At 34.6% G+C, this 13,333-nt stretch overlaps 1 protein-coding gene across 4 annotated transcripts in view; it reads left to right on the top strand.

Annotated features, from left to right (window-relative positions):
• The first annotated feature begins 3,634 nt into the window (after window positions 1-3,634).
• LOC132732407 (serine/threonine-protein kinase MRCK alpha-like) overlaps window positions 3,635-13,333 on the top strand; it is a 62,669-nt gene continuing 52,970 nt past the window's right edge. For all 4 annotated transcript variants that reach the window (XM_060718820.1, XM_060718821.1, XM_060718822.1 and 1 more), the window contains exons 1-4: window positions 3,635-4,101; window positions 10,483-10,614; window positions 10,958-11,049; window positions 11,554-11,637. In XM_060718820.1, coding sequence (XP_060574803.1) covers window positions 4,047-4,101; window positions 10,483-10,614; window positions 10,958-11,049; window positions 11,554-11,637 — 363 coding nt within the window. In that variant the 5' untranslated portion in view covers window positions 3,635-4,046. The remainder of the gene's footprint in view (window positions 4,102-10,482; window positions 10,615-10,957; window positions 11,050-11,553; window positions 11,638-13,333) is intronic.

Raw genomic sequence — 13,333 nt, forward strand, 5'->3', positions numbered from 1 at the left:
CCTAACCTTAGCAATATATCCGCCCATCTCGCCCCACTCTTAGTTTCATTCTACTTATAATACATTGTACTGAAATACAATTGTAATACCTTTTCCCTGTCTTGTTGATGATTCAATTTCTTCATTTGATGCATATTGTCTAATAGTTTCTTAATATAATTATATCCGGAGATGTAGCCCTATATCTAGATTTATACATGACTCTTTGGCTTATATTGTTTTTTTAAATTATCTGCTATTTTTATGTCTATACAGTAAATTTTTTGTCATTCCGGGGTCATTTTAGGAATTTTTGTGTTCTGACTATTGGCTGCATTTCCACACATTTCATGTGCTCAAGCATGTCAATTTTAATTATGAAGTGCGTTCAACCATGAAAAAACGTAATTCACACAATGCACGAAAAAATTGTGGGAATGGGTGAAATAAGATTGCACATGATATTCTCGGATACGATAGAGATCGACATATCAGAAAATCACCTTACTCTCTCTTATGTCGAGAGTAAATCAATTATTCTCTAATCTACTATAGCAAGAAACAACAACAAATACATAGGAATAACGCTTAATATTTGGTAGTACATATTACAAATCAATAGAATCAATCGGTATTTATCTGTATCTGTTATGTTCTTGTATTTGGGATTCATCAGATGTATAGCATTGTTGCTGTATTCGAAACTCTGAAACGAAACTAAAACAGATCTAAACATGTGGTTACAAAATATAACAAACAGAATAATATTGCAAACGGAACACCGTAATATTGTGTAATCTGTAAAATATTAAATAACAAGTTATGTTCATTAAAACAAAGAAAAATCATTAAATTATGCAACTTTAATAAGTTATATTTCAAGAAAAGATTTTTTGTGTGTCATGTGAAGAATAATGAAAAAAGCCTAAATATTCAGCAAGAATGTGTATTTAAATACTTCATTACAAAAACGTTTGTTGTAAGAAGGGATGGGGTCGGGTGGGGCGTATTTAAACATGTTATTTAAGTACCACCAAATGCAAGCGTCGAGTGAAGAAAAACCGCGAAAACACTATATATATACCCCACTAACCCACGAAATACACGTGCACCGTTAAAAGAAAATACTTAAGGTATCACTCCATATTTAACTTAAGGTACAGAAACCATACATAAGCACTCATTCAAGCTATATCCGATACGAGAATAATTTCATACATTGGTAGATTATCTATACAACAGCGTGGCATAGCCCTAAGATTGGTCAACGGTGGTGTACACCAAACAGAGGTTGGTAACAAAATTTATTTGTTTAAATAATTATTTTAATTCCTTTGCATTGCAAAAGCCGAAAATCATTTAAATTCAGTTTCTATCAAAGAGGAACATAAAATGCATATTTTTATTTAGTAATTTCTTGTCTGTATCATTTGTAGGTTGCGCCTGGCATGGGTGTACACCAAACTACCTAAGAAGGCTTATCATTAAGTACAGAGCAACTTCTTTGGTAACCTTCCTCACCAACCCCAAAATTATCTGTGACGACGCTGCCGGGCTGTAATACACAGTCAGGTTGGGCACACACAGTATAAGGACATAATTTTGCAACATCGACGTTCGACACGCATTGACATTTTTTCGAAATTAAATCTTAAATTTGTATCTTGAATGAAAAATACTTAATAACAATGATAACATGTCTCTTTTCTGTATTTACTGAAAATTTCAGCATGATCGGGCAAATATTGATACACCAATGAAACCATTTATACATGCACACTTATAAGATTTGTTAAGTGTATGTACAGTTCATTCATAGCAGCCATTTTGAAAGTAACGTTTTGCGTCATGTTGCACGTGCGCCCAATTATGCGTCTATTAAGGAAAAGTAATGTCGAAAAGCAAGACGGCCGAAATTGCATAATGATCTAGATCTTGTCATAAATTGCATTGAAATACCCAAAATGTTGTTACTACGTGTATATAGTCACATAGGTATTAATCAATGATAACGTGACCACGGCACGGGAAAGCTGTTACGTTCCCACGTAAAATCCACAACGTGATTATCGTGCTCATGCGTACGTCAAACCTATCGCGTGGCCACGAAATACTATCGAGTTCGTATAAATACATGTCGCGTAGTCACATAATGCCTATGCATTACCACGTAACAGATATCTCGTGTGCACGTTACAGCTTTCGCGTAGCCCAATATACTATCGCGTGCACACAAACTAGCTGTCGCGTGCGCATGTAGAAAACAAAAGCTTTTTTATGTCCCCTTTATAAATGACAAATATAATAGGCCTAACAATTAGCAAATTATTTTAATCTTTATTTTAAACAACTTTAACAGAACAAGAATTTCAATAAATGCGTTATATAATATTATAATGAAACTTGCCTATATAATGCCTTTTGTAGAAAACATGAAGAAATTTCTCGTCGATAGGTATGATGATAGATATTTCTTGTCGGTAGACATGAAGACATTTCTTGTCGGCAGGCATGGATACATTTAATTAAATGCAGGATATTTAAAATGATCGATTGAATATAGACTGACAATATTGATCATATTTCAAAACAAAATTATGATTGAACGCTTAAAATATACAAATTCTTACTATAATGATACGAAGATGGCAGAGTTCTTGACGGTAGATATTTGCCAATGGACATGGTTTAAACAAATTCATAATGTTTTACATGTGCATGATATTAGGAATAATGGTTCTAAAATGAAAAATAAGTGAAATTAATTCATATTTTTACTTCTTGTCGGTTCTTGACGGCTTTTGTCTTTTTGTTATTAATTTTCAAGTCATGTCTTTTTCATGCAATGTGTGATTACAGAGAAAAGTGGCTATAAACAAGCCAGTCGACATTTTCGGTGACTTTATTGCTTTGTCTACAGATACCAAAGGTACCGTATTATCGCCCAACTTGGTCATTTTCTATCTATTTTCCATGTTTTTTTTATAACTCTTAATTACTTTAAGAAATCAATTTGATATTTTGGCTGATAAATTTGTAATGCAGAATTTTAGAATATTTTACAGTAAAACTACTGAACTCTGAAATGCCTTTTTCCTTATTTGAATCCTAAATGATCCTGGGTAAATAACTGGGACGTTAATTGTGATCACTGCCATAGGCACTTGGTTTCGGGATAAAATAACCCTTTGAGAGGTTTGTAGAACTCAAATATAATTGAATGCTACAATTTTTTTAACGTAGATGTCTCTTTTCTAAAACCGTCATTTTTCCGATATTACTAAAAGTGTTTTTAGTAATATCGGAAAAATGACGGTTTTAGGAAAGAGACATCTACGTTAAAAAAATCATTACATTCAATCAAATTTGAGTTCTACAAACCTCTAAAAGGCTTTTCATCCCGAAACCAAGTGCCTATGGTCCGTCCTGTTTCAAAATTTCACTGAATAAATATTGTCAACGTTTGCTGATATTTTCAGTTTGTGTTGTAAAAAATGTTAACGTATGTATAAATTTAGTGATGTGTCAAACCACGGACATTTTTGTGCAAAACTGAAAAAAATGACGTAAACAATCGCAACTTTTTGGCTCTATACGTCAAACTTCGTTTTACGATAATAGCCGAGGTCTTCCGATTGGTACAGTATGATGAATTTCCCATAATGCATTGCGGTATTTGTCGGAGGAATTTTGACAATGGAGGAAATGTCGGAAATGACCCTGTAAATTTATTTGGACTTGTAAACCTATCATCAAATAACCAATGTGCAATACACTTTTAAGCAACCACGTTTAATTTTACTCATATGCTCAAATCGGAATAAGTGAAGTACCCTATTGCAGACATAAATCGCAGCAAACCAGAGAAGGGCAACGACAACAACAACAAATCAACATAATTTTCTTCCAGAACTGCATACAATTAAATATTTCCGATAATGTGAAGGGCAACGTGTGCTCGTCTGTCTATTAAGCTTATGACGAGACGGTCAGTGAGCCTAAATATAATATGTATCTGTTAGAAATTTGAGGAATTCCTGGGTGGCAGGGAGAAAAAAAATCCAGAGATGTCTGAAGCACCTGCTGAAGAAAGGTTGAAGAAGTTGGAGGAACTGTATCTAGGTATGATCTTTTAAAGTCAAATCTATGCTTCTCAATGTTATAATTAAAGTAATGATGCCATTGTTTAAGTAAATTTATGGTATTCTGTTTTGGAAAGCTTTCAATATTTGACTTTGGTCTTTACCCAACAATCAGCAAAGACTCAGGACTGACCTGTACATGTATCATGCTCAAAGGTTGTGATAAGTTATAGACATGATAAAAACTGCTATGATGTTAGTAGGAAAAGTTTGTTACAAAAACAGTTTATGGTTTAAATAATATGGCTCATGTTCTTTATAAAAGCACAGTTATAAAACGAATCCTGGTCAGCTCGGCCCTAAAACGTACTCGGCCCCTGAGTCAGCTCGACCCTATTCCATCTAGGCACGGGTCAACTCGGCCCACTTTTTAATTATTAATATTTAGGTTTGTGTTAACACTATTTATTTTTATTATTGTGATTATTTATAATACACGGATTGACAGTTTCAGAACTAGCAGCAGACAGGCTTTTTGCGAGTAAAGATAACTGATCGTGTATCTCACTGTATTTCTGACTCGTAGGTTTAACCGAAAATTTAAAGACCTTCAGTGTCAAACAATGTGTTGAAATATATACTGAGAGGAAGCTAAGATCACCAGCTTTTAATTGGTGTAACAAATTTTAAAATCGGACATTTAATCGCCCCAAACTAGCGATTTAAACACGGCTAAATTTGCATTCTTTTGCAAGCGAAGGGAAACTAAGGGAAACAACTCTTCCTTTTTCACTCGATATACCTCTGTTATTTACGTAGTTCGACAGAGAGAGTTTATAAATATAAGACAAATAAATAACAATTTTTTTCTAAATATACTTTATTTCGGCAGAAGTACAATGTATAAATATATAATAATAAGATATTTCTTATTATTCATTTACCTTAACAACATGCAAAGCAAAGTTAATACGTTATATATATTTTTGTAAAGTGGGTCGAGTTGACCCGTGCCGAGTTGGTATAGGGCCGAGTTGACTCTTTTCCTTATAAAACAGGTCTCGAGGTGAGGATCTGTTAAGCCAGCATGCCCATTCACACACTACAGTGCCTTATTCATGCACACAATTCTAGAATCTAGATGCACGCTTAAAAATTGTAAGCAGGGGGTACATGCACGCAAAGTAAAATCGTCAGAATGAATGTTTGGGATAGCCTAATATGCATATCAACTAAATGTCATTGCCATCTATTAATGGTTAGGAACAGTCTAAACCGGTCACAATTGCATGTCTACTTTCAAAGTCATCTCAGTCTGATTCGTAAATATTTTAGTCATGTCTTGACGTGACATGTACTGTCTTAAGAAAAAAAGTTTTGGCTATTTACAACTGCCAAAAAGTATTTTGAGTTTACCAATGATCAGCAAAAAGTTAGTCACTTGATTTTTTAACAACTACCTTCAATTGTGAGCTTTAGGTATGTCATATGAAATGAAAATTTAAACAATTGAGATTTTGAAATAAATGTACATAATTTCGGAGTTACAAAATTTTGGTTATTGGTAATAATCGTATGGACTAAACAAAATACCAGTGATTGTAATGGCTGTTATATTGCTACCTTAAGTGATGAGATTGTGTCTGTGTTATTGGGTAGTAAAGCTTAATACTTAGTGAAACAGCAGCTGTTCATTAATATCATGTTGACTAAAATGTTCTTACAAACAAAAACATGTTTAAACTTATGTGTACCCCCAGATTTTGAAATGTACCCCCAATTTTCAATGACAGGGGGTACATGTACTCCTACATTTGAAATTGAGTGGGCATGCTGTAAGCTTAAAAATTGTCAGATCGTGTGAAAATGTGTCAGTCATTTCCTCCGTTCCAACGGTTTTCAGGAAGTCTGCTAAATATTAGGATTAACTGTCGAAAAAACACATACTGGTTAGTCTTTTCAAATGAGTATTAACAGTACACTTTGTAAATCTATATTCATGCAACCTGTGTTTGATTGGGCAATAATTTTCCAAACTTGATGAACAATGTTCAAAATACATCATGACCACGGCTATAAGTAAAGCTGTACATGAACATTTACCAAGTAAATGTCACTTATTGACTTTTTGTGCATTTCACTTTTATATTTTAAGATATTTTCTTTCTATTGATACTAAAGTCTAAAGACGGCAAATAAACAAAATGATCATACCAATCAAATTAGTTACAACATCTCTTATTTTGTATCAATTAACCTTAATTGCCTTTATCACGATCACAAGGTGATAAAACATGTGACATAGACTGTCACTAATTCAGAACATGATGAACCGCAACTTTTGGTGTCTTTTTGTGTTCAACCTAAAAGGTGTGATTTTCTCTAGTATATTTCTGCTGAAGGGACCAGAGATCTGGTTCGAGACTCAGAGTTTGAAGGGTCAGTGTTCGAGCAATCTGAGGTAGAACAATATATATATAGTTTGCGAGTCTCTGTGATAGTTGTGACTTTCGACTCATACCCTGGGTGAAATTCACGCTGAGGGTTATCATCACAGTGGATCACTGTGAAATATTGAAGGGACATTTTGCTCTCTTGGGTGACCATTATCAATTTATTACACTTATTTACTTGCGTCTGTAAAAAATAACACATGCTACATTTGTCTCAAATAATTTCTGAATGGCGGATATTTGCACACCTGTTTTAAAAATGTTAGAATATTAGATGGTAAGTTAAAGAAATTGATCACCGTTTGTTGAATTAGATAGTACTAAGAAGCATCCATAAATAAATGAAATTTAATAATATACACAAAATTTATACACAAGATGACCCCTGACAAATGACTAGTCTGTTCTTCAAAAAATCTGTCAGTCTTTGATGTTACACACCTGCCGAATCATCAAAGAAGTGCAGACACTCTATTTACAATTGACTACCCTTTTTTATGCCCCCACAATGTGGGAGCATATAGCGTTGCACTTGTCCGTCACTCCGTCCGTCCGTACGTCCCGAAATCTTGTGAACGCAACTCCTCTTAAACCGGATGGCAGATTTTGCTTAAACTTACAGGGATGAACAACCTTAATGTGTAGATGGTAGTAAAGGAAGGAATTTTCGCTGCGACCAAATTTAACAGAATAAGAATTATGGCCCTTTGTTGATTTTTTCACTAGATACTATGTAGAAATTTTGTGAACGCAACTCCTCTTAAATCGGATGGCAGATTTTGCTTAAACTTACAGGGATGAACAACCTGAACCTAAATCCGTGGATTTTGTGAGCTCCTGGGTCATTTTTGAGATCGATGTAAATTCGAGGAGAAAATTTTCCAGGGGGTATGGACCGAATTTCTGATGGTGACGATTCGAACCAAGACAATAAATTCATTCGTCATATTTTATACAGTACCCAAAAACCGGCACGCTTCGGCTTTTATAGTTATGCTAGCCGCCTATGGTACGTCTGTAAGCGCTTTTCTCATTGGTCAAATCGAGCATTTTCCGGCATTCTATTTTAGAATAACCAATCAAATTACAGTTTACATTGTCGCTCTTGTCTGTTGTCAAAATGCGTCAAAATGTCGGATATAAATGAAAATCAAGAATGAACAATTGAAAAAATGACGACAATTGCCGATCGGGACACCCAGCTCGTCAAAGAAGTTGACGCAGGGGTGAAGAACCAATGGAAATTTGAATGGTTGGAAAAAACAACAGACATCCAACGAGGGGAAACGAAAATAAACGTCTGAATTGGTGACTAAAACTTAATGTGTAGATGGTAGTAAAGGAAGGAATTTTGCTGCGACCAAATTTAACAGAATTATGGCCCTTTGTTGATTTTTTCACTATATACTATGTAGAAATTTTGTGAACGCAACTCCTCTTAAACCGGATGGCAGAGTTTGCTTAAACTTCCTGGGATGAACAACCTTAATGTGTAGATGGTAGTAAAGGAAGGAATTTTTGCTGCAACCAAATTTAACAGAATTATGGCCCTTTGTTGATTTTTAGTTTTCAACTTGTGGCACATGTACTTCAAAAAATATTTGACCTAGAGTCATAAGATTGACAGAACAGTGGCGTGTGGGGGCATCCGTGTCCTATGGACACATTTCTAGTTTCATTATATACTATGTAGAAATTTTGTGAACGCAACTCCTCTTAAACCGGACGGCAGATTTTGCTTAAACTTCCAGGGATTAACAACCTTAATGTGTAGATAGTAGTAAAGGAAGGAATTTTTGCTGCGACCAAACAGAATTATGGCCCTTTGTTGATTTTTAGTTTTCAACTTGTGGCACATGTAGTCCAAAAAATATTTGACCTAGACTCATAAGATTGACAGAACAGTGGCGTGTGGGGGCATCCGTGTCCTATGGACACATTTCTAGTTATATATCAGAAAAAAATGTCATCTTTTTTGTCAAGAACAATTACACATTTTAAATTATTGCATAAAAGTAAAAAAAAAATGTTGGATAATTATCGTGTCAATTATTGACATATTATTAATCGTAAGTGCATTTTGATTACATTTTACATTTTTTACGCAAATGGAACTTCAAAACTACCAATTTTATACATATACAGATGATGTTACGTCTGTTATTAAAGCAATAGATTAGTGTTATGTTTTTCTAACAAGACTACATTGTACATGTACGTGAACATTTATATGCGATATTTATCACAGCAAATCTTTGTGATTGTCCACCGGTGATTGCAGGGATTTTTTTAACAAGTCTTTGGTGTTTTCCAGTGACTGACTTGAGTATGTCCCCAGCGATTTTCCACTCGCTGTTAAAATAGTCCGCAGTGACAAAGCAGGATGTGCAAAAAATTCTTGAGCTGTACTATAGCTATATATAATATTATTATATTTAACTTGTTAATAACATTATCACATAAAATAAAATGTTTATATATTTGGCACAATTAATGATTTGGGCCTGTGGTAATTTGTCTGGGCCTATAACTTTGCCTAGGTTGAAGGTCCAAATGGCCTATGATCTAAGAAAATTATCCCGCAGAGTCAAGTGCCTGCTTATTTTGATTTAAACATGTGATAACAGCATTAAGTATGATGTTAAGTTCAAAGTTATTATGGTGCTTATATTTTGTTCTAAGAGGCTGATATTTAATCCTAATTATTTATAAACAAAGGAAATGGCTTCTATTGCATGAGCTGGGTATGTGGAAAGTCAATTGATAAATATTCATAGTCTTTTTATGAAAATAAGACCGCATCCATGCCTTCACATCTTGGTGATATCCCCTTAAGTGGGAATTGTTTGACAAATAATTTTCTAATTTCTAAGTAAATAAAAATGGATAATATATAAGGTAAATTTTTGGACGTAAGTAAAATCATGTTTTTGCATACATATTGGAAAAAATCCAATAAACTGTCTATGAGTTGTGGCTGTTTCATGCATGATACATAGTACTAAGTAGACACACTTTGCAAAAATTTATTATGTCACTGTTGGGCATGTGCAACAAGATTATCCGCCAAGTGTAAACAAAATCTGTGAATGAAAAGGCATCACAGTTTTAAAGACATCAATCATAATGAAAATATTTAGGATAAAATATGAAATTGCCTAAATTTTACTTTAAAAAATAAAAATGAGATGTATGTTTATTGTAGTTCTCAGAGTAGTTTTAAGACTAGCTTGTAGCTCTGGAAGTAGTTCTTTAAATTCTTAGACTAGGAATAGTGATGGTGAAATTAGAAAAAATTACATTATGTACGAGCTAATTTCTTTAGGAACAAGAAAGAAAGGAGTGAAAAGACAATTATATGTAGTTGTTTCCTTCAAAATATGTCATAAATATGATCCATACAAGCAGTGTTGCGTCTAGGCCGCCCGATTTGCGCATTTTTATGAAGTCAATGCGCGCCAAGTTGCACATTTGATGATCTTTTCAACTTAATTCAGTTTATCTTCATCGTATCTTGAACTCTTCAGCCATGTTTGTTTTCACTCATGGTAATGACTAAAATACGTACTAAATTGTCTGTAGCAGCCGACTGGGTCATCTTGCGTGTGTATTGTAGTATTCATCAATATTTTATTTTTTCTATTTCCGTTGTTGAGTGGACTATAGCTGTTAAAAATGCCTAAATGTTAAATAAATGAATTCTCTTCGGTACTGTTTGTACGTCATATTACAAGGTAAATGTATTTCCCCCACATTGCTTTCAAATCCCCTACAATTTTCAGTTGATTGGGTGACAATACCCCATAAGTTTGAAATTGTAGATGCAACACTATACAAGTATGTGACAGAAGACTGTATTGTATTAAAAAAAAAAGGAAACCAAATTCATCATAGCTGTTTTATATATAATTTTTTTTCAGTGTCTACAACCAAATATGCTAAATGTTTAATTTTGTATGATATTCTAGGTGGAGTTGTTAGTTCATCAGGGACTGCATTGAGTTTAGAAACATTACTGGACATCCTGCTGGTGCTGTACGATGAGTGTCAAACACCAGCATTACGTAGAGAAAAGCGCATTTCCGAGTTTATCGACTTTGGTAAAATCTTTTGTTATGAATTACAGTTTGCATGAAGTGCTATTAGTCACTGTTAAGGGACATCATTTATTAAGTGCTTGTTTGTATTTAACAATAGGGCTGTAAGTTGACAGGCATGCAGTGCTTTAGTTTGATCTATAATACATATCGACGGAACCTCATATCTGATATCAAAAGGGTAATAAGGAATATTTCTTATTCTGTAATGGAATACTAATAAATACCTATACACCAGTCCTTATACAAACTACAATTGAATAATAAATGTATAAAATTTTATTTTCAGAAATTAAAGTTGTTGTTTTTGACAATTTAGAAAAATAAATTCTGTTTTCTTTTGCAGTAAAGCCAGTTGTAAATAAAGTACGTAACTATCGACTGACAAGAGATGATTTTGAGACAGTCAGAATCATTGGAAGAGGGGCATTTGGCGAGGTAACTTTCTTCACAATCAGATATGTTAGGACAGTTAGGCTTTATATAATATTTGACAAGCAGTTGTTTTATTTCCAGTCGAAAATGCTGGATTTATGCTCTTTATTAAAAGAAAACAGAAAGTTTAAATGCATTGTTGGTTTAAACATACTTATTTAAGCTTGATTGCAAAACAAGTTCTTGCAACTTATATTAATCACTTTTGAGTCCGCTTCCTGGAACTAACCAGTTCTGGTGTTGTATGGAGAAACATGGTCATGACCCGGTTAGGGCTTGAACCCATAATCCCTGGGTTGAGAGGCAGACACCTTAACCACTAGGCCACCACTCACCTTATGCATTGTTATTGACAATATACTGTAAAAGTTTACACTTTAATGAATTCAGATCCATAAGAGTACTGATTATAACAATAAACACATTTTCGTATAACTTGCGTTGTTGTTTGAGGGAGAATGAAACAGGATATATAGTATTTAACTTGAACACTGACTTGAATTGCAGGTGGCTGTTGTTAAGATGAAATCCACGGAGAAGGTATATGCCATGAAGATATTGAACAAATGGGAAATGTTAAAACGAGCAGAGGTAATACACAGCACAAACTGTGTCAACTTCTTTACAGTGCCATAACCTATGAAAATGATCATGTTTAAAACTGCACACACATTTATGTAATGCAGATAGTCAGACAAACGTGTGATAATGTGCAATGTCTTTTTATAGTCTAGATCAACACTGTTGAATAGTAGTGCTTTTGCAAGTGCTCTATTGTTTCGCATCACCTTCAAAAGGTGATAAAAAGATTTTTTTAATGACTGGGATTCAAAGTACGACTTTCACAAAATCAGCAGTTTAAGGGTTAATTCAGTTTTTCAGATATTTGCTTGTGCAGATTTATGTAAGATCAACTGTTTATAATAGTTTTACTAATTTTGATGGGGTTACCTTTAAAGGCTGGTAAAATTTTATTTTACCTAAAGTAAGATGGTTCAAAAAAGGAAATTGTTTTAAGGTCTGTTTGCCTATAATCTGCCATAAATTTATATTTCAGGTATCTTTTTTCTTTTAATTTGCAGCAAAATTAAATAATTATGCCCCCATTTCGAAGAAAAGGGGGTATATTGCTTTGCACTTGTCGGTCCGTCGGTCCGTAGACCAAATGGTTTCCGAGTGATAACTAAAGAACCCTTTGGCCTAGGAACTTCAAACTTGGTATGGTGATTGGTCATGACCAGTAGATGACCCCTATTGATTTTGGGGTCAAGGGGTCAAAGGTCAAGGTCACATTGACCTTGTAAGCAAAAACGGTTTCCGATCAATAACTAAAGAATCTTAAGGCCTAGGAACTTCAAACTTGGTATGGTGATTGGTCATGACCAGTAGATGACCCCTATTGATTTTGGGGTCAAGGGGTCAAAGGTCAAGGTCACATTGACCTTGTAAGCAAAAACGGTTTCCGATCAATAACTAAAGAACCTTAAGGCCTAGGAACTTCAAACTTGGTATGGTGATTGGTCATGATCAGTAAATGACCCCTTTTGATTTTGGGGTCAAGGGGTCAAAGGTCAAGGTCACATTGACCTTGTAAGCAATAACGGTTTCCGATCAATAACTAAAGAACTTTAAGGCCTAGGAGCTTCAAACTTGGTATGGTGATTGGTCATGATCAGTAAATGACCCCTATTGATTTTGGGGTCAAGGGGTCAAAGGTCAAGGTCACATTGCCCTCTTGTGTAAAAACGGTTTCTGATCAATAACAAAAGAACCCTTAGGCCTAGGAACTTCAAACTTGGTATGGTGATTGGTCATGACCAGCAGATGACCCCTATTGATTTTGGGGTTAAGGGGTCAAAGGTCAAGGTCACATTGACCTTGTAGGTAAAAACGATTTCCGATCAATAACGAAAGAACCCTTAGGCCTAGGAACTTCAAACTTGGTATGATGATTGGTCATGACCAGCAGATGACCCCTATTGATTTTGGGGTTAAGGGGTCAAAGGTCAAGGTCACATTGACCTTGTAGGTAAAAACGGTTTCCGATCAATAATGAAAGAACCCTTAGGCCTAGGGACTTCAAACTTGATATGGTGATTGGTCATGATCAGTAGATGACCCCTATTGATTTTGGGGTCAAGGGGTCAAAGGTCAAGGTCACATTGACCTCTTAGGTAAAAACGGTTTCCGATCAATAACTAAAGAACCCTTAGGCCTAGGAACTTCAAACTTGGTATGGTGATTGGTCATGACCAGCAGATGACCCCTATTGATATTGGGGTTAAGG

This window comes from Ruditapes philippinarum, unplaced genomic scaffold (assembly GCF_026571515.1).
Source record: "Ruditapes philippinarum isolate M1 unplaced genomic scaffold, ASM2657151v2 ctg1544_1_1_1_1, whole genome shotgun sequence".
NCBI classification, from domain to species: Eukaryota; Metazoa; Mollusca; class Bivalvia; order Venerida; family Veneridae; genus Ruditapes; species Ruditapes philippinarum.